This window comes from Octopus sinensis, linkage group LG10, assembly GCF_006345805.1.
Source record: "Octopus sinensis linkage group LG10, ASM634580v1, whole genome shotgun sequence".
NCBI classification, from domain to species: Eukaryota; Metazoa; Mollusca; class Cephalopoda; order Octopoda; family Octopodidae; genus Octopus; species Octopus sinensis.
Window position 1 is genome coordinate 71,059,649 of NC_043006.1, and position 25,492 is coordinate 71,085,140.

At 36.4% G+C, this 25,492-nt stretch overlaps 1 protein-coding gene across 2 annotated transcripts in view; it reads left to right on the forward strand.

Annotated features, from left to right (window-relative positions):
- Nucleotides 1-22,547, forward strand: part of LOC115216389 (ATP-binding cassette sub-family F member 2) — a 29,486-nt gene extending 6,939 nt beyond the window's left edge. For both annotated transcript variants that reach the window (XM_029785684.2, XM_036506781.1), the window contains exons 3-15: nucleotides 2,280-2,408; nucleotides 6,924-7,130; nucleotides 9,005-9,193; nucleotides 10,143-10,410; nucleotides 10,808-10,910; nucleotides 14,345-14,440; nucleotides 15,837-15,956; nucleotides 17,220-17,309; nucleotides 17,929-18,039; nucleotides 18,615-18,677; nucleotides 19,504-19,632; nucleotides 20,768-20,971; nucleotides 21,715-22,547. In XM_029785684.2, coding sequence (XP_029641544.1) covers nucleotides 2,294-2,408; nucleotides 6,924-7,130; nucleotides 9,005-9,193; nucleotides 10,143-10,410; nucleotides 10,808-10,910; nucleotides 14,345-14,440; nucleotides 15,837-15,956; nucleotides 17,220-17,309; nucleotides 17,929-18,039; nucleotides 18,615-18,677; nucleotides 19,504-19,632; nucleotides 20,768-20,971; nucleotides 21,715-21,837 — 1,818 coding nt within the window. In that variant the 5' untranslated portion in view covers nucleotides 2,280-2,293 and the 3' untranslated portion in view covers nucleotides 21,838-22,547. The remainder of the gene's footprint in view (nucleotides 1-2,279; nucleotides 2,409-6,923; nucleotides 7,131-9,004; nucleotides 9,194-10,142; nucleotides 10,411-10,807; nucleotides 10,911-14,344; nucleotides 14,441-15,836; nucleotides 15,957-17,219; nucleotides 17,310-17,928; nucleotides 18,040-18,614; nucleotides 18,678-19,503; nucleotides 19,633-20,767; nucleotides 20,972-21,714) is intronic.
- The last annotated feature ends 2,945 nt before the right edge of the window (nucleotides 22,548-25,492 follow it).

Consider the following 25,492-nt stretch of genomic DNA (forward strand, 5'->3'; position numbering starts at 1 on the left):
TGAATGATGTGCAGGTTTTATCCCATTTGGACTTGTACTTGAGGCTAAATTTATACTTTTGTATGCAGACAGAATCAGTGAGCAGATACCCACGTCTGTCTGTGGAACTATTATGACATATATATAATATATATATATATATATATATATATAGGTCCAAGAGTGAAGGTATTGCTATTACATTTATTCCTGCATTACAGTATAAAATGTAATATATGTAATACCAATACCTCCATTCTTGGACTTTCTATATAAGTAATAAATTCTCATGACAGTTTATATGCCATGGCTTCCTCTAAGGAAACCTCTCCTTTTCTTTTTAATTACTCTGTTAACCAGTATATGTAGGAGTATTAACTGAGGATACAGCTAAGATTTCTAAATTTTAGTGTAAAACTCATTTTTACCACTTCTTTTGCATTTCCAGTGGAAACTCCTTTCTTATTACACAAGTGCCTCCCGCCAAATCCTTTGTTGGTGAATTCATCTAATGTGTACTCTTATTAATTTGTTCACCAGGGTATGACTAAATGACTGTGGGTATTTTATTATGTAATCAATATTATATTATTGATATGACATTGTTCATATGTTGTTGAAACAGCTGTAAACCATGAAATAAATGTGATACCAACAACTCCATTCTCTACTTGTTTTATATATATATATACACACACACGCACACATACACATGTATATATACAAATGTCATGTGATAGATCAGACTACTGGATGTTGTTATACATCGTGGGTCCCAATTCGTTTTGCATTGTTTCAGCTTTTGAATGATGTTACCTTCCTGGCTAGGTGAGCAGGCCAGCATTTCCCCTGATCAAAAAGCCAGTCTGTTCCAGGGTACCCCTTTACAATTCAGTGGACTGGAGCAACATGAAACAGTGTTTTGCTCAAGAACACATGTAGCTTGGTCCAGGAATTGGAAATCATGATGAAACAATTTTAAGTGCAACATCCTAACCATTAGACCATGTGCCTTCACATAGATGTATGTATATATACATAATTGTGGCTGTGTGGTTACGAAGCTTGCTTTACAACCATGTGGTCTTGGGTTCAGTCTCGCTGTGCAGTGTAGTGTATGCTATGTTGGCTGATGTGCATTAAGCTTGGCCAAGTTAGAATTAAACAAAGCTGTACAAAGCAGTGTCAAATAAAATATCGTCATATAAGGTCATATTTAATGTGTTCAAGTATATTTGGACATTAAAAGTCCCACTGTGGAGATGGTCTCGGAGGAGAAAATGTTTTCCTTTTAGACATGTGAAACGATAGACTGGGCTGTGAATATCTTCACTGGATGCAAGCATTTGTGTGTTCTTTTGCATTGGTAGCAGTGAATACCAAATCTCTCTCTGTCTCTCACAGCCTGATAAGAATGGTGCATTTGGGTTTCTGGAACTTTGTAGATTGGTGATTAGAGGTGGGATAGAAACAAGTGAATTTTTTTTTTGTCAGGAAGAAAAGGGCAGCAGCTTTCACTCTTTAATTTTTCAGAATATCTCAAACTGGTAGGATGAAAGGAGGAAGTTATCTTTCAAATGAGGTGTCACCCAAATGCTTGCAGCAGAGCAAATTTCACTGAAGGTATCCAAGGGACAGTGTATTGGCCCATGAATGCCTTTAGCTGATTGATAACTGTTGTCGATCACTCAAGAACTAAGAACACATTCAACTGCAATCAATACAAGACCTTTTGTCTGATGCTCTAACACTTCTGCTATCCACTGCTCTGGATGGCTATTTTATGGTGTTGTCCCCCCACTCTCCACCTTGTCCCATGTAGGGTAAAAGTTAATTGTGACTTTTGCAGGATTTGAACTTGTAGAGCTGGAACAAATACTGCAAACCAATTTGTTGTCCTATATTTTAATGTGTGCCAATTCACTGTATCAAAGAAACATTTGAACATATGTAGCCTAACCTCAGGTGAGGCTTGGTCAAGCACACATTTCAGCGTTGACCATCACATCTAGGGACAGTATCTCCGATCAAATTAGTGTCTTTTTTTTTTTTACTAGACAGTAGGGTCTAATTACAAGTTGCTGTTACTTGCAGGTTGAGTAACTACAGAGGCTTCTTTGTTTATCTCTATTAATGGTTGGTGGTGTTGATGGAAGATGGTAAATCTTAGTGGTTAGATGGTTCAGGAGACAGTTTTTGGAGTAAAATAGTTAACTGGTTGACACTTTTTTTTTTTATACTTTTATTCTTTTAGTTATTGTAATTATTTATGAATCATTTTTTTTTTCTTTTTTGAACAGGAATAAATTTTGTGATGCCTTCAGATGCCAAAAAGAGACGAGATGCACAAAAGAAGGCAGCGGCCAATAAGTCTAGCAATAAAAAGAAGACTCAGAATGGTCCATCGAAAGAGACTGTCAACAAAGCTGGTAAGAACGGCTTGTATTGGTTCAAGTGTGAAAATAGAAATTGTTTGTTCTTACTGTGTAGCAGACGTTTAGGAGTGGTGTTAATTAGGAATTGGCAAAACTGGAGGGTGTATATGGTGTGGGGACACAGGTTGTAAAGGTAGGCTGTATGTTCAGAAATATAATTAAAAGAGGCAATGAAGACATAAAAATTAGTTTTGTAATCTAGGCAGACTTTCTGATACCAGAGATTCCTGAGAATAATGTTGAGTGTAGTGTTTTGGAGTGTCTTGTGGTAAACTTCTTCATAGAACTAAGAACTGGTTTTGGTGTTTTGCAGATATTTTTTCTGACATACAAGCTGCAGTATATAGTGTAAACCTTCAAACATTGACACTATCTTTTCAAATCCTGCTTGTAAGTTTTGGTCTGGAAAATTTAACTTGTCTACCATAAATATGGTAGATTCTGATGGTTATCTTCTGCTGTTGTATGATACTTTTTCACTCATTACTGAGCTAGACAGGTGATGATGAAATCTGAAGGGAAAAAATGGGTGTTTGATGAGGAACGGACTAAAACTTGATATCCAGGAAATCTGTTTTGCGAAATTCTTATTTAGACGAAATGGAAATCTTGTTTTGACAAAAGTTTCTTGCTAAAAACTGGTTGAGTTACTAATCTGTTTTAATTAGATCATAGCAAGTATTGAGTACTCTTTTCACTTGGAACTCCTTTTCTCTGTCATCGTTTCTCAACCTTTTTTACTCTTGTAACCCTTAAAATAAATTACATCTTGAACCCCTGCCCCCAAAAATTATATACCATATCTTTCTCAAATTTTTTTTCATCTTAGTTCACATGATAAATATATATGGTTGGTATATTTTTTCAATAACATGATAGGTTAGATAGGATGATGTCTATATTACAATAATCAATAATATGTTGTGCATGTATAGTGATATTATGATCATAAAATTAACATTAGCTTATCTCACTCTTTCTCATGTAACCCTAGTGTTCCAGGGAACCCCGGTTGAGGAACACTGCTCTATGTATTTGGTTTGGACCTCTCCCTACTGGTTTAATTAGAATGAATCATTTTCTATTTAATAAATTGCTTACACAATAACCCAGTTGGTGTCATCAGACAATTAAGATAAATCCTTGATTCACATCTATTGTATAATTAATGTAGAACTGAGATGATGAAACAAATCTAATAATCAGAATGGGGGTATTTTAATATGAAACTGAATAGCATACATTTTGTTATATTACAAGTCCAATGGTATGATGCTGTCTATAGCTTTAAAGATGTTGTTGACCAAAAATAGACTTAAGAACTTTTCCTGTATCAGCTCTTGCTTCTAGAAAGTTTTGCTCTTGCAAAACCTTTTTTGCCAGATACTTCCACCCGCCCATAGATAAGTGCAGGGTAACTATGCATTTTCTCTATAGCAAGACACCTCTGCTTGTCCTTGGTATAAAATCCATCTCTCTACCCTCTCAAACACTTCCTCATTTAGTCTCAAGGGCTTTTCTCTTTTCTCCCTATTCTTGTTCTTTCCTGTCTTGCAAGTTACTTGGCAACCCCACTGGTGCTGGTGACATGAAAAAAAAAACACCTAGTACATATTATAAAGTGGTTGGCATTTGGAAGGGCATTCAGCCATAGAAACCATGCCAACGCTTATATTGGAGGTCTACGCATCCTTGGTTTTACTGGATCCTGCCAAACCATCCAACCCATGCCAACATGGGAAACGGACATTAAATGATCTGATAAGGTGAGTAGGTGGACAAGTTGTTTATCCCCAGCAGACTTCTGATCAAATGTCTTCCAGCTGTAATCCTCCAGCATATTTTCTAGTCATAGTGTATCTAGGACTACATCATCTACTGTCAGTTTTCTTTAAAAACGCGTATCGGTGTGTTTTGAGTGCTATTCCTCGTAAGTCAGGAGACTGCAGAGCGGGTTCTTTTAACCCATATATATATGCCCATAAAAAATTTCATTCTATTTAGATTAAACATTATGGTAAGCTTTCACAATCTGGAAGACAAGGACAGTATGCAACTGTTAGCTATGGATATCGACTACCAACTGAACATTTCGTATGCTCAGTCAGATGCCTCCTAGCGAGTTCATATCCAGATAAGTCGGAGCAGGTTTTGCATTGCGTAAACGTAACCAGGGGCATATACGGTTTAACTTGACAAATTCCTTTCTTTTTTCCTCTTTGGAGGTCATCATCGTTATTTAGTTACGTCCCCCTGGATTTATACAGTTACTTCCCATTTCTTAATTCTGGTTATAACTAGTTGTCTGACATGGTTACAGTTGTAACCAAGCAGGTTCCTTAAGTATTTAAACTATCCCTCTCATGTTCTGTTGGTTAACCATTGATCTAATCAACTTATCAGAGAAATCCCAAACACATTTAGATCTACATTATCTTGTAAATCCATTTTTTTTTAAAGATAGTAGGGAGTGATTTGAAGTGTCTTGGTTGCTGTTTCTTGCACATTGAGTGGTCAAACATACCTCCATTGATTCACGTAAAAATGGAGGTGTATATATATATATATATATATATGAAGCCAAAAACCACTATATATATATATATATATATATCATCATCATTTAGCGTCCGTTTTCCATGCTAGCATGGGTTGGACGGTTTAACTGGGGTCTGTGAAGCCGGAAGGCTTCATCAGGCCCAGTCAGATTTGGCAGTGTTTCTACGGCTGGATGCCCTTCCTAACGCCAACCACTCTGAGTGTATATATATATATATATATATACATACACATACATATACACACACACACACATTACATATATATGACATCACTTCCTTATTCATCTATCACCCCTTCCTTTCTCATTCATAAACACAGGAGTATTATTATAGTAGATTATCTTGATAATCATGAGAGCTATGAAAAAAATACAAGGCCCAGCAACACCACCGGTTCATTCTACACATCTGTGTAATTTTTTGCGCAATTCCACCCAGCTGTTTGACCGTGAATCCCAAGACAAGAAAGAATCACCCATGTCAAATTTATATGTGTAGAATTTAAGAATTGTATAAAAAGTTGTTGAAATATTTTATGCATAGTAGAAGTGTATAACCAGTTTATTGCACATAAATTTTAATGGCAAAATCTTATCTGGATCCCCTAAGGGTCACATGGACCCTGATTGAGAACCACTGATTTACTCAATTGTGGGTCAATATTTGGGTGGTGGTTAGTTGCAAGGGTAACCAATATAGTGGTATTTTATCTAATAAGTGGTACGTAGATATGAGGGCAATAACTGGGTTATTTGTTGTATTTCGTAGGAGGTGGGTAGTTATAGAGGTGACTACTAGATTTGTTACAGCCTATTGGGTTGAATATTGATATAAAGGTCAACCACTTTGGAAATTTCACCATAATTTGTGCAAGTCTAGAGATCATGGTCACCCCCATGGATATTTGCATAGTATAGTTTATTATCAGTCGAGTGCTGGACTGAATAAATTCCTTGTAGTATTCATTTATGATCTTAAGGCCGATTAGGTAAATAACAAAACAATTCAGTGTCTGTTGTGTTTTTCTCCAGGGTTTGCGTGGACTCATCCTCCCACAACACCTACTCTTAACTCTGCCCCTCGCTAGTCTGAGGCATGAAATTTTGATCAGCTGAACATGAACATGTTCAGTTTATCTCCTCATCCCCAGTTGCCCCCTCATCAGTTCACCTGCAGCTTACCTGATATTTTCACTTTTTGGCTCTCTCTCTCTCCTTTTGCTTCATACACTATTATAACTGTTGCATAACATTCCTGGGTTCAAATCCTCTCGGTGTATCTATCACGTTTCCAGGATCATTAAAATAAAGTATCAGTGATGATATTGGTGGTTAATTTAATTGACTGGCATTCTATACAGTTTGTTAGAAATTAATATATTATTTTCTATGCAGATAATATGGTTGAATACAAATGTCTGATGGTATTTACACTGTAGAATGGTAGTTATCAGCTCATTGTTCTTGTTTCCATGGCAGCAACGGCCACTAGTATTTTTGTTCCGGTTGATGGTTGGAGAATGAGGACATAAAAGGCCGAGGTAGAGTGGTGAGCTCTTCCTTACAGGAATTGAATTCCCACGGTGCTCAGAAACCTTGAAGCGATATTTATATTTTTCTGACTCCAACACTTGACTATGATGAACATAATGAGAATTACTAACATTTGTTTCCTGGCTACTGTTTGAGAGATTTGGGGGTACAGATAGTTGGTTAATTCAACATAAAAAATATTTAGCTTAAACCTAATTGTATTGACCAGCGTGAGAAAAGCTCAACACTAATAAGAATTGCATTCTGAATGTAAAGGGAGATAACTGAATATTATTCTAAATCATACTTTAACTGTTATGTTGTGTAATCTTAGCTTGGATGTAATGAATGGCTGGTGTTGTCTTCCACTGGTGGTGCATACGTTTGTTTTTATTGAAATGTTTTCCTTATTTCAGTTGATGGCATTACCAAGCAGTTAGATGAGCTTGAACTCATCTCTCAGCATCGCTCCTGTACTGGAGTTCTTGCTTCCCATCCAGACAGCCGTGATCTTCACATCGACAATCTGTCCATCACATTCCATGGAGCAGAGTTACTGAGTGACACAAAGCTTGAACTCAATGTTGGTCGACGTTATGGTATAATTGGTTTAAATGGCTGTGGTAGGTCTTCACCGCTTATTTAAAAAATTTTTTTATTTCATTTTGACCTTTCAGCAAACTATTAAATGATTTGGTTTCCTTGCTTGTTAAATGGTTACCATTCAACAACATAATGTAACTATTACTACTACTCTCAAACCAGATATAGGCATTGGAATGACTTTTGAGTAATTGTTTAACCCTTTTGTTACTGTATTTATGTTGAGATGCTCTGTGTTTCTTTCAATTACTTTAAATATAACGAAGAATTTCGTAAAATAACTTAGTTGTCATGAATCTAGTGTTAGGAATATAAATTGTGACTAAGATTTTGGTGGAAGATTTTAACTCAAAACTTATGAAAACAAGACATTAGTACTCAGAGCCAGAGCTGGTTTCAGCCGGGTTGGTAATGAAAGGGTTAACCCTTTTGTTACTGTATTTCTAACCAAAATATGCCTCTTATGAGTTTCAATTAAATTCTAAATAATCGTAAGTTTAGACTAGTTTCATTAAACAACTGTAACTTCTTTACTTAACATATTAATGTGATATTTGGAACACAATTGAAGAAAGGGTTCTTAATTCTGTTGCATAACTTTCGTCTCAAAGCAACTCTAATTACAGGTAAATTCAGCAAAATATAGAAATATTTAAATTTTGTTTAAACATCACCATAGAAAATGAGTCAACTAATATTCAATTGTATGTGCAACAAAATTTTAATAAAGAATTGTTCACATCACTAGATTATCAGTTGAATTTCATGCAGATAAAAACAGGTAACGGTAAAATAAAATGAAATACAGGAATTTGTTTTTGAAGAAAAATAGAAAATTAAGTACATCAACTAAATGAAATAAACTCACATACATACATGAATACACAAGAACTTGTATAATAAAGAATTCCAAAGAAATTAAATCAAAACTTGTCACTCATCTTGCAGGCAAATTAAAATTACAGGTAAATAAAAAGTAAAAACGAAGTAAATTTGAAAAAATATTTATACAATATTCACACTATTTCTATCATGGAAATTTGTAAAACATCCCACTCTACATACTGATCTCCAAATCAAGTGAAAGACATTGATTCATTAATGCTTTTTCTTAATTGGCTGACAAACTAAATCAAGACAAAGGAGAACATTGGGCCAGTTACAAATAGCAGCTAAGTCTATCTCAAACTGCACTGTTCTGCTATAAAAAAAGGAAGGATAGATTGAGTAAAGAAGACTTAGAATGCACATTGAAAAGAAGTTTCAATTGGCTGTCCACTGGGAGTTTGTTTTTGTTGTAGGCATTCATGGCACTGCCTTTTGTGACCATTGATTTTTTAAAAAATTTTTTTTTTAATTAAAAAAATAAATTTTTTTTTTATATTGGAATAACCTGCCCTCAACTGTGTTGCTACATCTGCTCAGAACTGCAGATGGTTGCACTACTTGCGAGCCCCTCCTGATTTGGTATATAATATAAATGCATTTACAATGCTCATGTTTACTATATACCAAACCAGGTATCGCCACCATTTATTATCCTGTCTACCAACCAGATAACTTCATCATTTGGTTCAGCTGATCTACACCACCCATGTACCTGTTATAATCAAGGTTCACAAATGGGTTGCGATTTTCATCTACACATGGTTGTGCACCAGTAGATAGAAAATTTATCGGCCTCTTGTTTCTGTATGAGGGTTGGTAACAGGAAGGGCATCCAGCCATGGAAAATCTACCTCAATAAACTTTGTCCAACCCATGCAAGCATAGGAAAGTGGACATTAAAATGTTGATGATAAAATATTTGGAATATGTCTTGTTTGATGTCTCTTCTGTGTGTTTGGTAATCGTGTAGCGTTAATTTTGTTAACACCTGTTTTTTCTTCTTCAGGTAAAACCTCTTTGCTGTCAGCTATCCAGCTGCGAGAGTTTCCAATTCCCAAACACATCGACACCTTTCTGTTGTGTCGCGAGATGCCGCCCAGTGACAAGTCCGCTCTCCAGTGTGTCATTGAGGTTGACACAGAACGTCTGAGATTAGAGAAAGAAGCAGAAACTTTGGCAGCTGCGGATGACTTAGGTAAGTCGGGATTTTTCTTTTTACTCTGATTTTTGTCTGCTGCGACACAAGTTAACTTGCTTGTGATTATCAGGTTTCTAACAGGCACAGATATTACTTTACATGATTGCATTCGTGTATTTCTAACTATGAAATATTTTGGTCATTTTTCAAAATGACAAAGAGCTGGAATAAGTTTATTAACTCTTTAGCATTCAGAATATTCTGTTGAATGTATTGTTTATTTATTTTCATTGTTTTGTATAAATTGTGCATTATCTCATAGCCTTGAGACTTCAATGATGTGATTATCTTTAGAATGACATTGTAGGGTAGGTGGGAAAGAATGGATCTGGTCAGTTTGAATATAAAACCGGTAGAATATATTGGGTGGATAAGATTGGTTTAACTGCTAAAGGGTTAAAATAATCTTGGTATATTTAACTTGATGGTTAAGTTTTTGCTTGAGTCTTGAAGGTTCTTGTACAAGACTTTACTCAAGTTTGAACTCAAATGAAAAGTATAATCAGTGTATTTCATCAGAGACCCGATCAAGCACTAGAATAAGTTTAAAGAGCCTAGAGCTATCAACATGACAATAAGGCTATTTAGCTGCAGTGTGGTGTTGAAATCCTTTTTACCATAGGCACAAGTCTTGAAATTTTAGCAGAGGAGATGAGTAGATTACATCGACCCCAGTGTTTCACTGGTACTTAATTTATCAACCCTGAAAGGATGAAAGGCAAAGTCGACCTCGGAATTTGAACTCAGAACATAGGGATGGGCAAAATACCACTAAGCATTTCATCTAGCATGCTAATGATTCTGCAAGCTTGCCATGTGGTGGTGATGAAATAATAATGAGTCGGAGGTGGCCTATGAATGAAGTAATAGCAAGGATCTTGTACCACATTCTACTAAAACTGTCAGTTGAGTTCAACTCTATCCTCTTTTTTTTTTTTCATTTCAGAATCTCATGACCGCCTACTGGATGTGTATGAGCGACTCGACTACATGGATGCTGACAAAGCCGATGCTCGAGCTGGCTATATTTTACATGGTCTTGGTTTCACCAAAGAGATGCAAAGCAAAAAAGTGAAGGACTTCTCTGGAGGATGGCGTATGAGAATTGCTCTTGCTAGAGCTTTATACATCAAGCCAGCCTTGCTGATGTTGGATGAGCCTACGAATCATCTGGATTTGGATGCTTGTGTCTGGCTGGAGGAAGAACTCCGCAAGTAAGTAACTGTTGTGACCTTGGGGATTTGAGTTAGAACTGGTGGCAACTTGATACACTTTGTGAAGAGGAATGGTATGAAGTCATTGGGATAATATGCCACAAAGTGCTTGATGACTCAGTGATGGAACTTTTATGTAGTAGTAGCAGAAAACACAGGTTTTTAAAATGACCGCAGGAACTATTGAGGGAGCTTTAACTAAATTGCATTACATTTTGCTTTTAGTTTAGTGAGAGGAGTATATGACCTGTTTTACAGGGTGTTTGGGATTAGTTGGAGCAAGGGGATATGAGTTATTTATTATATCAATATAAATTCCTTTACTACTTAAATTCCAAACCATTTCTGTATATAAACATGAAGTTCTTTACATCTGCCATTATTTTGTTTGTTTCAGCTACAAGAGAATATTGGTCATAATTTCCCACTCGCAGGATTTCCTCAATGGTGTTTGTACCAATATTATTCACATGCATCTTCGCAAACTGATTTACTATGGTGTGAGTCTCTTCACTGTTTTCTTCAGAAATTCCTTATTATTGCTACCACAAGCTCTCTATTGTTGGTTATTAAAAGCAGGGGACCTCATGGAACTGTTTTGTATAGACCTAATGATGTTGATTATTTTTGGTGTTCAGTTTTAGCAACAAGAATTCATAGAAAGAATAAATATAATTCTATGTAGAATTAGTCTTTTAGAACATTATTTCACATGATTATATTGTCATTTAAAGTCCATCTTTACATACAGGTATGGGTTAGACATGACTCAGAGCATCTTCCCACTTACATTCTTTGCCATCTGGTGCAAAACTAGCCTCAGAATTTATATTTCGAGTTAATTTCCACATAATTATGACCAAAACATGTAGATGTTGCTTAGCTTCCATAGAATGTTTAATTTACGTATTAATAGTATTAGTTAAAGATAAGTTTAAAAGGTGTCTTACATCAAACTCTGCAAGAAGCAAAAAAAATTTTTGTATGTGTTAGTTTTTTTTATATATATATATATATAAAAAGTTGATGAGGATGTTGAAGTTTTGGCTTCTCTGCCATCATCAGACTGGTTTGCTTTGGCTCTTATATAGTTTTTGGTAGGTGGATTAATGTGAATGGGAATTAGGTGTGTTGAAAGATTGACAGGGAAAATTGTGTAGAAAGGGTGTGGAGTATGGTGAACAATTGTAGGTAAGTTTTTATGGCATGGTGGAGACAGTTATTCTGGTTTGACTAAGAAATTCTTTTTTTCTTAGTTCAAAGTGATACATGTTTGTATGTATGCATATAGGTATGTAGGTAGGCAGGCTGGCAGGCAAATCCATGAACAAAAAGTACAAGGAAAAAGCAAAAGTCAGTTGGGCATAACACAGTGAATATCAGATTAATGCTCAGTGAAAGTTTTAGATGGAAGTAGAATTGATGTTTCAAGCACACACACAGTAATCCCTTGCCATATCACGGTTCACCTATTGCAGTTTATTATTTAAGCCTACGTTGATTCCACCGTGTTTCGCATTTATAATAAAATATATACAAATTATAAAAATTATACAGTAGAGTACTGTTTCTACTTCACGGGGTTTGGAACATAACACCTGTGGTAGTCAAGGGATTACTGTGCAGGTGGCACGTAAAAAGCACCCACTACACTCGCGGAGTGGTTGGCGTTAGGAAGGGCATCCAGCTGTAGAAAAAACTGCCAGATCAGACTGGAGCCTGGGGCAGTCCCTGCTCCCCAGACCCCGGTCAAACCGTCCAACCCGTGCTAGCGCGGAAAACGGACGTTAAACGATGATGATGATGATGATATATATATATATATCACACACATATATATCTAGAGAGAGAGAGACCTAAATGACAAAATACATGAAATTTTCACTCCAAAGCTGCAGCTGAATTTAGCTGGCTGCAATATCTAAAGAGAGCAGGGTTCAATCCACAGGACTGGCTGATGATGTTTTAAGTAAAAGGTCTGATGTTTCACCACAGCATGTTGAATTCATGCACACAGATGCACTATCTCTTTTCTAAACAGAGTACATGATTTCAAGGCTCTCATTACTTTCATGGTGATAGTGTAGACATCAAAGTATCCTGTTTTCCAATGCACCAATACACAGCTTGTATTGGTACAAGGAAAAATGGACCAACAGAGTTTTTTTTTTTTAATTCCATTTTCTCTTTTGCATCTTTCATTATTTTCTCCAAGACTTTTTCAGGAGGTTTCTCCTTCCTTTGTCCCTTCCCATTCCTTGTCATACTTAACATCAATCTTTTCCCCTTTCTTGCCTTTCCTCTTTCTCCTTCACTATTTTCTGTTTCTTTATCATTCACCTCATATTGCACCCTCCATCGTCTTTTTCTCAACATTAATCTTTTCCCCTTTCTTGCCTCCTCTTCTTCCTCCTCCTTCACTGTTGTCTATTTCTTTATCAATCATCTCATATTGCACATTTCATCCTTTTTTTTTTTAAAACACTTTGCTCATCATCTCTTGCTGTTGGTGCTTACTATGATCACTCTGATGGACTGAAGCCAGATTACTGTGTAGACACACACACACACACACTCTCTCTCTCTACATATGGGCTGTTGACAGCTTTGATTAAGAATTGATAGCCAATCAGAATTAACTCTTTCAAATTCTCTCAATTACAGATGTGTGTTGTGAAGGGAAATAATTTGAACAATTTAATTAATTCCGAGACTTAATTACAACTAATTTCAGTTGTGTTCCTTTTTTATATTCTGAGTTGTGTTAATATGGATATAATAATGATAATTGAGTTAATTTTGATCCAACCTATTTTGCTTGGATTCTTATTTTTACTCAAATATGAAACTTTCCAGGCACTTGTAAGAGTAAATACATAAACAACTTATTGGGCCATTATGGATTTATTACCCCCCCCCCCCCCACGACCACGACTCAACAAGAGGAGATACAATAGTTCAGAAGTAGTTAGGACACACTTTGTTGGGTGGATTAATCCACAGAGCATCCAGCTCTATAAACCATGCCAAAGCAGACCTCAGTAGTGCTGGTGCCGTGTAATGAAAAAAAAAAGCAGAAAGCAGACTCTGTAAAGTAGTTGGTGTTAGGAAGGGCATCCAGCCATAGAAACCATGCCAAAGTAGAGTGGAGTTTGGTGCAGTCCTCTGGTTTACCAGCTCCTGTCAAACCATCCAACCCATGCCAGCATGGAAGACACGTTAGATGATGCCTTAGAGCAAGTAAATTATTTTTCAAAAGATTTCAACAAGTTCATAATTATTATTAAACATTAGATTCTACACCCATTGGATATGTACGTCGAAGAAATTTCAAATCTACGAAAGTGTCTTTTATTATAAATATTACTATTGATACATAATAGAGGTTTCATATATATGTAGATTATATATCATCATCATCGTCGTTCTGGAGTGTACTTGATTGCTCTGAAGTAAGGATTATGTTGCTATTATAACAAGCCATACTAATTGTCCAAAATATATAGCATCTTATCTATCATGTTATAAAGGATTCAACTGTATGTAACAGTGTTATATCTGTAATAGATGTATGTTTGTATAACTCTTGAGTCCTGCTAACATATGCTGTCTTTGTTTAAATTAAATTTTAAAATAATGAATTTAGTAAAATAACTCTAATTATTAAGCTGGGGTCTGGAAAAAATTAGCATAATTATAGAAGACTATAATTCAGACCACTTTAAAGCAGTAAGTTTGTCATAAAACCTGGGATGGTCTCAGGTGGGTTAGTATCAAAAGGGTTAAAATGTTCTGTTTTCAACATATCCCTTGTTTTACTTGGTTTCTCTAACAACAACAAACTTGTGATTTTATTTCTATTCAGCTCATCTTAACTGTTGATGCTTTTCTTCCTTCCACCAGTTGAACTAACTCCCTGTTTTCTATGTTCCAGGGCAATTTTGATGCTTATATACAGACAAGGAATGAAGTTGAAGAAAACCAGATGAAGAAATATAAATGGGAACAAGACCAGATAGCTCATATGAAGGTGTGTATGTCACATTAGCTTCTTAATTTTGTTCATGCTAGACTGCTGCATTGGTGTTTGGGGTACATGTTGATGAAGACTGGCATGGGGGTACGTATAGAAGACTGATGGTGTTGTGAGTAGATCTAGAAGACTGGTATTAGTGTTGTACATATATTGGAGAGTAGTGTTTAGGATACATGTGGAGGACTGCTGTGAAGGCACATGGCTCATTGGTTAGAGCATCAGGCTCACAATCATGAGGTAGTGAGTTTGATTCCCAGACTGGGCTGTGCATTGTGTTCTTGAGTAAGACACTTTATTTCATGTTGCTCCAGTTCACTCAGCTGGAGAAATGAGTTGCAATATCACTGGTGCCAAGTTGTATCAGCCATTGCCTTTCGCTTGGGTAACATCATTGGCGCAGAGAGGGGAGGCTGGTATACATGGGCGACTGCTGGTCTTCCACAGACAACCTTGCCTGGACTTGTGCCTCAGAGGGGAACTTTCTAGGTGCAATCCCATGGTCAGTCATGACTGAAGAGGGTCCTCCTGTAGGTATGCTGTGGTGTTGGGGGTACATAACATTAAAGACTGGTGTTAGAAGTACCTATACTGGCTTCAAATTTTGCACAAGGTCTGCAAGCTCAGGGAGGGGTTAAGTTGATCACACCAATCTCAGTGCTCGACTGGTGCTTATTTTATCAGCCCCAAAAGGATGAAAGGCACCCTACTCCAGTAAATGGCTAGTACTATATTGAACCCAGAAGAATGAAAGAGTAAATTTACTTTGTGGGATTTGAACTCTGAACTTAGAAAATTAGAACAAATACCACAAAGCATTTTTTCTGCCTCTCCAATGATTCTGACAATTCCCTGCCCTAATAATGGTTTCAAAATTTGGCAGAGGACCAGCAGTTTTTGAGGGGAGGGGAAGTCAATTGCATCAACTCCAGTACTTGATGGACTTTTATTTTATCATTCCCAAAAGGATAAAAGGCTAAGTTGACCTCAGTGGAATTTGAACTCAGAATGTAAAGACTGATGAAATGCCGTTAATTATTTACCTGGCATGCTAATGATTCTGCCAGCTTCCCGCCTTTAGAAATACATATTGGCTACTGGTTTAGTGTTGGGTACATGTTGAAGACCACTGACTGAAATTAAGGGGCTTTTGTTAATAGTTCTCATTTGTTCCTCATACTGTAATATAATTAGTTCACAAAAGTTAATGTAATGCTGATTAACAGTATTTTCAACTTTTGTTTCTTCATCATTGAAATGATTGTAATGAGAAATAGTAATACGGCAGGATCAATTTGATAATGATTCAGGTCTAACTTCAGATTGTGACTGTATAAAAAATCATGTCCTTCATACTTTAAACTTCTCCTTATTATTTCTTTCTTCATTTCAGAACTACATAGCTCGTTTTGGTCATGGCAGTGCCAAGTTAGCTCGGCAAGCTCAGAGCAAGGAAAAAACGTTGAAGAAGATGGTGGACAGTGGCTTAACAGAAAAAGTAATTTCTGATAAAGTAAGTTTCCTTTTATTACCATTTAGCAAGAGACACAAGAACCCCTCACCCACCCCATTTCTGATCCTTCCTGTAATTTTTTTTTTTCATTTTGTGATCCTTTATTTTTGGTTTTGCTTTTGGTAGCCCCAGGTCTTGCCTGACCCAGCAAACCTTTCATTTTCAGATTTTCAGTTGTGTTCCAGTAGTGATCATCCTATCTTTTGTATACCCAGGACTTCTTTCTCTAATGTATTTCTTCTTTTAAAGATGGTTATGTGTATTCAGATGGAGATTTGACTGCTATTTCTAGTTGATTGAGTGACTTGACTGAGCATCTCTATTTGCTTTATCATTGTTACAGAAATCTTTGAATTACTCTCAGTTCATTTGATGATAAAAATTGTGAGATGAAATGTGTGCTCAGAGAAACTGGTTTGTAAGGGTGTTGTGTATCTTATCTTTTTTCTACAACCTCATAAACTGTTATTCCATTTCCTCAAATTTCTTAGGGAAAAACAAAGAATTTGCACAGCCTCAAATTATTCTGTGATTGGACTTACTTGAAAAAATGAAGGAATTATAAAGTTTCCTGCTAAAATAAGGAATTTTATCAAATTGTAGAAAATATTTTAAATTAAGCCATGTAATTTGAAGAGTCCTGTGGGTGTAGGACTTTCAGACAATCCTTTTATCTAAGGACTGCTGTGGTTGGTTCTATTAACCCTTTTAATGCAGAAAGCAGATATATCCATTCAATATTTTATTAAACCTTAACTGCAGAAAGCAGTTTTTTATATACTGATCTCTTTTGTTGAGGAATTTCATGTTTGAAACTGTTTTCTGTTGAGATATGTCAAGTTTACTGAGACAATGCAACTTTCAGAAAATACCAATTCTAGTTTTTGGTTGATATTTAACATCATTACTGGAATAGCTATGAAACTTAATTTTTTAATAGAAGGGTTAATGGAAAATGATCTGGCTTGGGAAATCTTTCAGCTTTAATTGGGACAATTACATTTGAGGAAAAATTGATAATGGGGAACGTCTTGAATCTTATTTATGTGTTTGTAGTTGGATTTAATATTGTGACTGTTGGTTTGAGAGCAGTTTGGTGTGATCAGTTGCCTTTTACCAATGTTAATGGAGAATTAGAATGGTCTTTTGATGAAAATGTAATGACATCACTCTCCACTTCATGGAGGAGAGAAAGATGTATTATAAATACTGAAATTCTAACTTGTCTTACATTTGAACCTTCTACCTTTTCTTTTCTTTCAGACATTGACATTCTTTTTTCCATCATGTGGAACTTTGCCACCTCCTATTGTCATGGTGCAACATGTCTACTTCCGCTATGCACCAGATAAGGTGAGTTATGTCCCTTCACACATTCTTTATTCTCTACCTGCGAAGTATAGCTTTGGTGGATTTACTGTGTGTATTCTCATTATTTTTCTGGACTGTGTGGATTTTCAATTCAAAAATTATGGGTAACTTCCAGAAGTGCAAAGGGTTATTCTCCATCTTTTATTCTCTTTCTCTCTGACTTTCATTTCATCTTGCATATTTTTATATAAACAACAAGCAAACTTAATAAAGAAACTTTAGTCATTTGGGTTTTTAAGTTACATGAAATTTGATTTCTCATATTGAAATCACTGACTGCAAAATAACTTGTGAGAACTAAAAGGCATGTGTTAATAAATGTTAGGGGATATTGGTTTATTGCTGTGGAATTGAATCCTTTTAAGCTAGTTCAGTGCATGTAGTAAGCCATGTAATTTGATGACTCTTGTGGGTGTATAACCTTCAAACAATCCTTTTATCTAATCAGTGGCTAAATTTTCACTGGGCAACAACAGTGAAACTGTAAGTCGGTGAGAAATTAGATGTTCTGTTACCATATACATCTGTTTCGGTAGCTTTGTATTTAGTTCTCACCTGTCTTTGAACTTCTAACTGTATCTCATAATTTGTCTGTTTGCAGCCTTTTATCTATAAAAATTTGGATTTTGGTATTGATCTTGACACCAGAGTTGCCTTGGTCGGACCGAACGGAGCTGGGAAATCAACGTTGTTAAAACTGTTATGTGGTGAGGTAAGTTGGTTTCTTATAGTATTGCTCTTGTTTTTTTCTCTCTATCTCTCTTTGATCTGTATTTATTTCCCTTTCAACATACATATAGAAAGTCTTGTCATCTGTCCAACTTTAAACATTTGACCTGTGTAAAAACAATGCAACAAAGTGTTCCCCTGAAGAATTATGGAAGCATCCACTGCAGAGGATGCATAATGGTGAAACATGTAGGGTACAAATGATATTAACTGCCTCTTGTGTTTATCATACTTTCCCTTTACAAATATATATATTTAAATTGTTAGATTTACTCAGGATACTTGTGTAATATTATGAGCAGTCTCGTATATATCAATGAAGTTGGGTCTGTGCAAGGGAGTTGAATGTAGTTGCTGAGGTTAGATTTCAAGATGATCTTTACATATGGTATAATGCTATCTATCAGAATAACAAAATAATGAGTTTTATAAATTGTGCCACCAAGTGGCAGTAACAGTTCCATTGGAGGAATGAACCAACTATATCAGTCTTGTATAATTTGTTCATGTAAACTCTCTTTCTAAATAACTCTTATTTGCTTTTCCATTTTTCTCCAGCTTGTACCAAGTGAGGGATTGATTCGGCGCCATTCCCACTTAAAGATTGGTCGTTATCACCAGGTAAACAAACAGTTTATTTTCGTATGTTTGAGAATTAGTAGTTGGTTTTTTTTATTGATGATATCTCTATAAGAACACATTTGATAGTTGCTCCAATATGTCCGTTGGTGTTGAAAGGCGTGTCAGCTGCCATTTTGTACCTTAAAAAAACTGTTTTGTTAAAGAAACAAATGAAGGTTTCCTTGTCTTGAATTAGTAATCATGTCCTATGGTTGTCAGTAAGCTGGTTGATTTATTGGTTTGCTGTAACATTGTTTTCAAATTTTGGCACAAGGCCAGCTGTTTAGGGTTGGTGGGTAACTGATCACATCAGTTGCAGTGTTCTACTGGTACCCATCTTATTGACCCCGAAAGGAAGAAGGCAAAGTCGAGCTGGGTGGAATTTCAACTCAGAACATAAAGACTGATGAAATGCTGCATACAGGCCTGTCCCTTGTATCCCTCTTCAGCTGAGCACCCCTAATCTTGTGGGCTCGTAAGTGTTGGTGCCACGTATAAAACACCTGTGCCAGTGCTGTGTAAAAGCACCCAGTATACTCTGTAAAGTGGTTGGCATTAGGAAGGGCATCTGGCTGTAGAAACCATGCCAGAATAGACAAGGAGCCTGAACAGGCCTTCAGCTGGTCAGTTCCTGTCAAATTTTCCAATCCATGCCAGCATGGAAAACAGATGTTAAATGATGATGATACTGATAATTCTGCCAACTCACTGCCTTCAGTGTGGCTGTAATATTCCCTAGCTGGTCAGCTAGCATGACAAGCCATCAGTTATTCATTTTGTTAAAGTTGTTCTATGGAATCTTTTTTTTTTTTGTTTGTTTGTTCAGCATCTAAGAGAAATATTAGACCTTGAGATGAGCGCTTTGGATTGGATGATGAAGTGTTACCCAGACATTCGTGAAAAGGAGGAAATGAGGAAAATAATTGGTCGTTATGGATTGTCAGGCCAACAACAGGTATGTCCATCGTTCTTACCACATCACCACCATTTGTGTCCCCTCTTGTTCCTTAATTTAGTCTACTGCTGATCAGTGTCTTTTCTCACCTTCTTTAGACATAATCAATCTTTGACCTTTATATTCTCTTGCCTTCTTTCCTTTTCTTTTTTCCTTCCAAACTCCCCTCCACTCTTGCTTCTCTCTTTTCCTTCCATACTCTGCTTGCCTTTCTCTCCCCCTCCCTCTATACTCTCCCTGCTTCCTTCTCTATCCTTCCACATTCTACTCATTTTCTCTAAATCAAGTGAGTTGTTCTGTGAACCTTTATAGATCAACTGTCTTCTACATACAAATCACTTGACTGGTTCATTAGTGATGAATACTGCCTAATCTCCTTGTCACATGTGGTGTCAGAGGAAACAGAGGTCACATATGTGGCTAATGTTTGACATTATTGTGCAGTGGGCCATCTGAAATGTTCCTGTCTTGTGGTTTTTACTTAACTTTTTAACTTCTCTTGAAAGACTTATAACAATGACAGTAGTATTACCTGAATTTATCAATATTGCTCTTCATTTCTCCAAGTTTGATAAAATAACACCAGTAATAAACTAACTCCAACAACATAATTGCCATCCCCTTACTCTCAATCGTGGCAACGTTATTGAGGTGTTACGAGTGTTTATTTTAGTATATTAGTATTGACTTTAACTTTTTCTAAAATTGTTTTGCTCAGTTTACATGGTTACTAATTTAGTATGTAGTGTTGGGTGAGCTATGAGAAACAGTACTAGTTACATGAAATATTTATACATGCATGACATTTCTTTGGTGTTGGTGATTGTAATTAGTAAGTATATATTGGTATATATTAAAAACAATATGAATAAATAGGCATTGCATTTGACAGGGTAATCTGAATGCTAAAGGGTTAAACCAGTTGTATCCAGCCCTCAAATTTATGTTTTATGTTCTAACTGGCCATATCCAGCCTCTCACACCTATCCTGCAATGACATTCTAAATATATCAATGTCTTGAAACTACAAAATAATGCATAGTTAATTCAAAACAATGTAAATAAGTAATAATACATTTGATAGAAGAATCTGAATGCTACATGGGTTAAATGGTGTTACTGTTTGTGTTTGAAGGTTTGTCCAATAAAGAATCTTTCTGATGGTCAAAGATGTCGTGTTATCTTCTCCTGGTTGGCTTGGCAAAGTCCTCATATGCTCCTGTTAGACGAACCTACCAATCATTTAGATATTGAAACTATTGATGCCCTCGCAGAAGCCATTAATGACTTTGACGGCGGAATGGTTCTTGTGAGTCACGATTTCAGACTCATTTCTCAGGTAAGTCACTGCTCTATAATACACATACTCACTCATTCAAAAGCACTTGCACTCAGTTGCTCATTCATCTATATGTATTTTCTCAAATCTACTCATTCGGACATAAATGCTGATATGACTCTATGGATAAAAAAAGTTCACATCACAAAAATCTGGTTTTGGATGTTATCACTTCGTACAGTTCTCTACGATCTGTTACTTGTTGACCAAAGTCTTGAAAGTAAAGTTTGGTAGACAGGAACAGCGTGGAAGTTTGCTGAGTGGAGCCTGCCTGCCCTTACATGGTAGCTTAATCTAATGCTTGGTTTAACATCATCATTTGATCCTAGTATGACTCTGGTGGAGTCCTCTCTGCTATAACATTCATTTACTCAGTTGAGCATGTTTACTCACTCAATCATAGTCACTCATTCATGCAAACATATAATCATTTACACATTCAAACATGTGTAAATTCACTCAAATACTCATGCATTCCTCCTCTCATGTTAAGATTCACTCTTTCACTTTCTCAGTTTTATATATTTTTTATTCATGACTGACAGATCTTATTTCAATATCTACATTTGTTTCTATGGGTTGTTTGTAGTGGATTGGAAAAATCCTGCGCAGTAGTCAGTGTGGAGAATGGGCCCTGTCCAGCGGTGGGGTGTGGGTGGGGGATGGACCCTGCCCAGTGAATTTAACAAGTTTTTCATTGATTTAACTGAATTCTATGTTTTATTGTTTCTCTGTATTTGTAGGTCGCCCAGGAAATTTGGGTTTGTCAGAACCAGACAATAACAAAATGGGACAAAGACATTTTCTCTTACAAGGAATATTTGGCCAAGAATGTCCAAGAAAAGATGGCCAATTTGGATAAATAACCAAAACTTCGTTTTAGGAAGTCTTCAATTTTTTATTACTTTTTTTTATTGTTATTTAGGCTGGACAGAAAAAAAAAACCTTTTAAAAGATTGCCATACTTCTCCAGTGGTCATTTCATGCACAAACTTTTGCATACATATGCACATACACATGCATATATGCCTACATGCAAGTGCATGTATATACTCATGCATATTCATGAGTATAGTCATGCATATTCATGAGTACATGAACATCTGTAAGCATATGCATACATATGTAAACATCCACACGAGTACATATGCATGTGTTCACCTACATCTGTAAACATACATGCACACAGGTGCTTACATATGAATATATAAGCATAGGCATATTTCTGTCGACATAAATACACGTGCTTACATGTGCATATGTAAGCATACATGCATGCACACACATTTGCATACATTCGAGTAAACATGTATATATATTTATACGCACCCAAGCATCTATGGATCTATGTACTAGTGCATTAATGTGCACACTTTGTATTTGCATGCAAATGTGATGAAGAGTTGCAAGTGTTCAGTGCATGTTTGTTGTTGTTATGCAAGATTGGTGCAACAACATCACAGCAATGACATGTTTTAATAAAACTATTGTTGATATTTTAGTTAGAATTTAAACCGAGTAAAAGACTGTTGGAAAAAAAAAACAAACAACAATTCTCATTATGTCCTTCACTCTCTCTTTCTCTCTTTGTTTCTTTCTTACACAATGCCATTATGGCCATCTGTCACTGTGTCTGTCTGAATTTGTGTATGTATAAGTGTGTAATATATATACATCATTTCTTTCTTGCTGTCATCTGAGTGTGTGTGTGTGTGTGTGTCGTTGATATTATGTTATGCTGTTGAATTCCCAAATTTGGCCAAATGTGTTATTTTCAATATTTACTTTTGCTTACAAATAGCCAGTTCTTTTGGTCAAACTATTGTAACTCCAGCTGCTTCAGATGCCAAGAAACCCAAAATTCTCCAAGTGTAGTATAACAGTTTTGCTATGGAATGGTGAAACTATTTTTTCGGGACCCCCCCCCCCCTAAAAAAACAATGTTTTGGAAGGCTTTTGGAAAATAGCAAATATATATATATATGTGCAGATACTAACACTTATGTATATGTATATATATATGCACATACACACATTTATATGTATATATATACACTTGTATGTATATGTATATATACACTTGTGTGTATATACATATATATACACTTGTGTGTGTGTGTATATATATATATATACACACACACACACACACACACACACACACACACACACACACACACACACACACACACACACACACACACACACCACACACACACACACACACTTGTATGTTTATAGCTATTTCTCTCTTATTGTCATTGTGTCTATTCCTCCTTATGTCTTTGTGCCATTTTTCCTGTCAGTCAATTGTTCATTTCCCTTATTTGAACCACTGTCTCAGAGTTTGTGTTTATATACATGTGTGTGTATGTAGGCTGATTTTCTACAGCTGAATGGTCTTCCTGTCACCAACTTTCACCTGTTTCCAAGCAAGATATTTTCCCATGGCCAGACAGTATTTTACAGAAGATGGGAAATGAACAACACTGCGTGTATGATGCTCAACTACAACTATGGGGCAGCATCAAAACGAAGATATGCATGTGCATAAACACGTGTGTGTGTGTGTGTGTGTGTGTGTATAACGTGTAAATACAATAAACAAAAAGAACAATGAAGAATGTTTGACAAGTGAGTTAGCTTAATGCATAATGTTTTGGGTGTTTGTCCTTCATCATAAGAAAAAGGGAGACATTGTGGACAGAAAAAAAGGGGCAAAGACTTAGAAAGCAAGGAAGGCATAAGTGCCTGGAATTGGATATAAAGGATGGGTGGGTGGGTTTGATGTGTGTGTGTGTGTTAGTTAGTATTGAAGTGGATAATTAAGTAGGGTGGTGTGAAAGCATTTATGTGAGAAAGGTTGGAGCGAGTTTGTGGAAATGAAGGTATTGAAACTTGATGGCAAGTGGAAGGGGTTATTGATGTGTGTGAAAATGTATATGATAAAAGTATGTAGGGATATGAAAACATTTTAAAACTGAGGAAAGTGTTTTAATTTCATGAAAAGTGTATAACAAAGGTAAACAATTCAAATAGTTTGGTAGAATACTCAGAGGGTGTTAAAGAAGTGGTAAAAGCTTCAGAAAAATAAGTGAAAAGCCAGGGTTAATGCATGTGGAGGAGGACAATGTCTTTTCCCTGGGTAGAGGTGAGGAGGAGTTGCATGTGGGTATTGGCAAACTAGAGTAGTGGTCAAATAGAGGCAACAAGTGGAAGAAGGGATTCAAAGCTGTTGTTCCAAAGAAGTGTGCTGAAATGTAGAGGAATGTGTGAAGGGCGTTTGTACAAGTGCTAGTAGATGTGAAAAGAGGTGGGACTGCATGGAAATAAGTAATTTTGGAGGAATTAGAAGAGTAAGAGCAAGTTAGAAAAAGAGGTCATGAATTTAGACCAAAGAGTATATCTGGAGAGAGAAGATAAGCTATTCACTTTGAAGCATATGGATTCAGGGTTTAAATGAAAACATGTTTTGAGTAGTGTAGAAAGGTTAAGATGGATGACTCGTGGCCAACTCTGCTATGTTGGAGGTGCTTTGTAAATATATTAAGTTTGTGGGGAGTTTTGACAATGTAAATAGATGGTAATAGATGGAATTCTGGTGTGAATATATGAGATAGGGGCTGCATTAGAAAAGGTTCCTATGGTAGGTGCAGCGATTTAACCCAGTGAGATTGGTAGTATTGAAATGGAAAAGGCAATGTGCAAAGGGAGACCTTACTTTGTGGGCATGTGTGTGTATATGTTGAGGTATAAATACACACGTATGTATAACTGCATGTGTGTATATGTACCAGTATTCGTATGACGATGGGTGTACAAGTATTGTTTATATATGTGAAGGTGTGTGGCTTAGTGGTTAGGTGCAATACACTCATGATCATGAGATTATGGGTTCAATTCCCAGACCAGTTGTGCAATGAACAAAACACTTCATTTCACCTTTACACCAAGTCCACTCAGCTGTGAATAGGTAGCCCTGCCAAGGACTAGCCTTCCAGTCAGAGGAAATGTTGGCCTGGTCCCCTAACCAGCAGGGTGACATCGTTTGTATAGCTAAAATGATGCAAAGTGCATCGTGACTAGTGATGTGTAACATCTGATTTGTCAATCATAATCATTTAACATCATCTGCTCTCGATGCTAGCATGGGTTAGACAGTTTGGAACTAGTTAGCCAGAGAACTGCACCAGATTCCAGTCTGGTTTGGTATGATTTCTATGGGTGGATGCCCTTCCTGACACCATCCATTCCGAGAGTGTAATGGGTGTCTTTTATGTTCCACTGTCACGGGTGGGTGCCATTTACATAACACCAGCAATGGCCACAACTATGATTTCACTCGACGTGTCTTCTCAAGCATAGAATATTCTTTTCTACTGGGTACAAGGCCCGAAATTTTTGGGGAGGGGGGGGACAGTTGATTACACAACTTTACTGAAAGGATGAAAGGCAAAGTTGACCTCAGTGAAATTTGAACTCAAAACAAATTTCTGACAGTTCGCCGCCTTTCAAGCACAG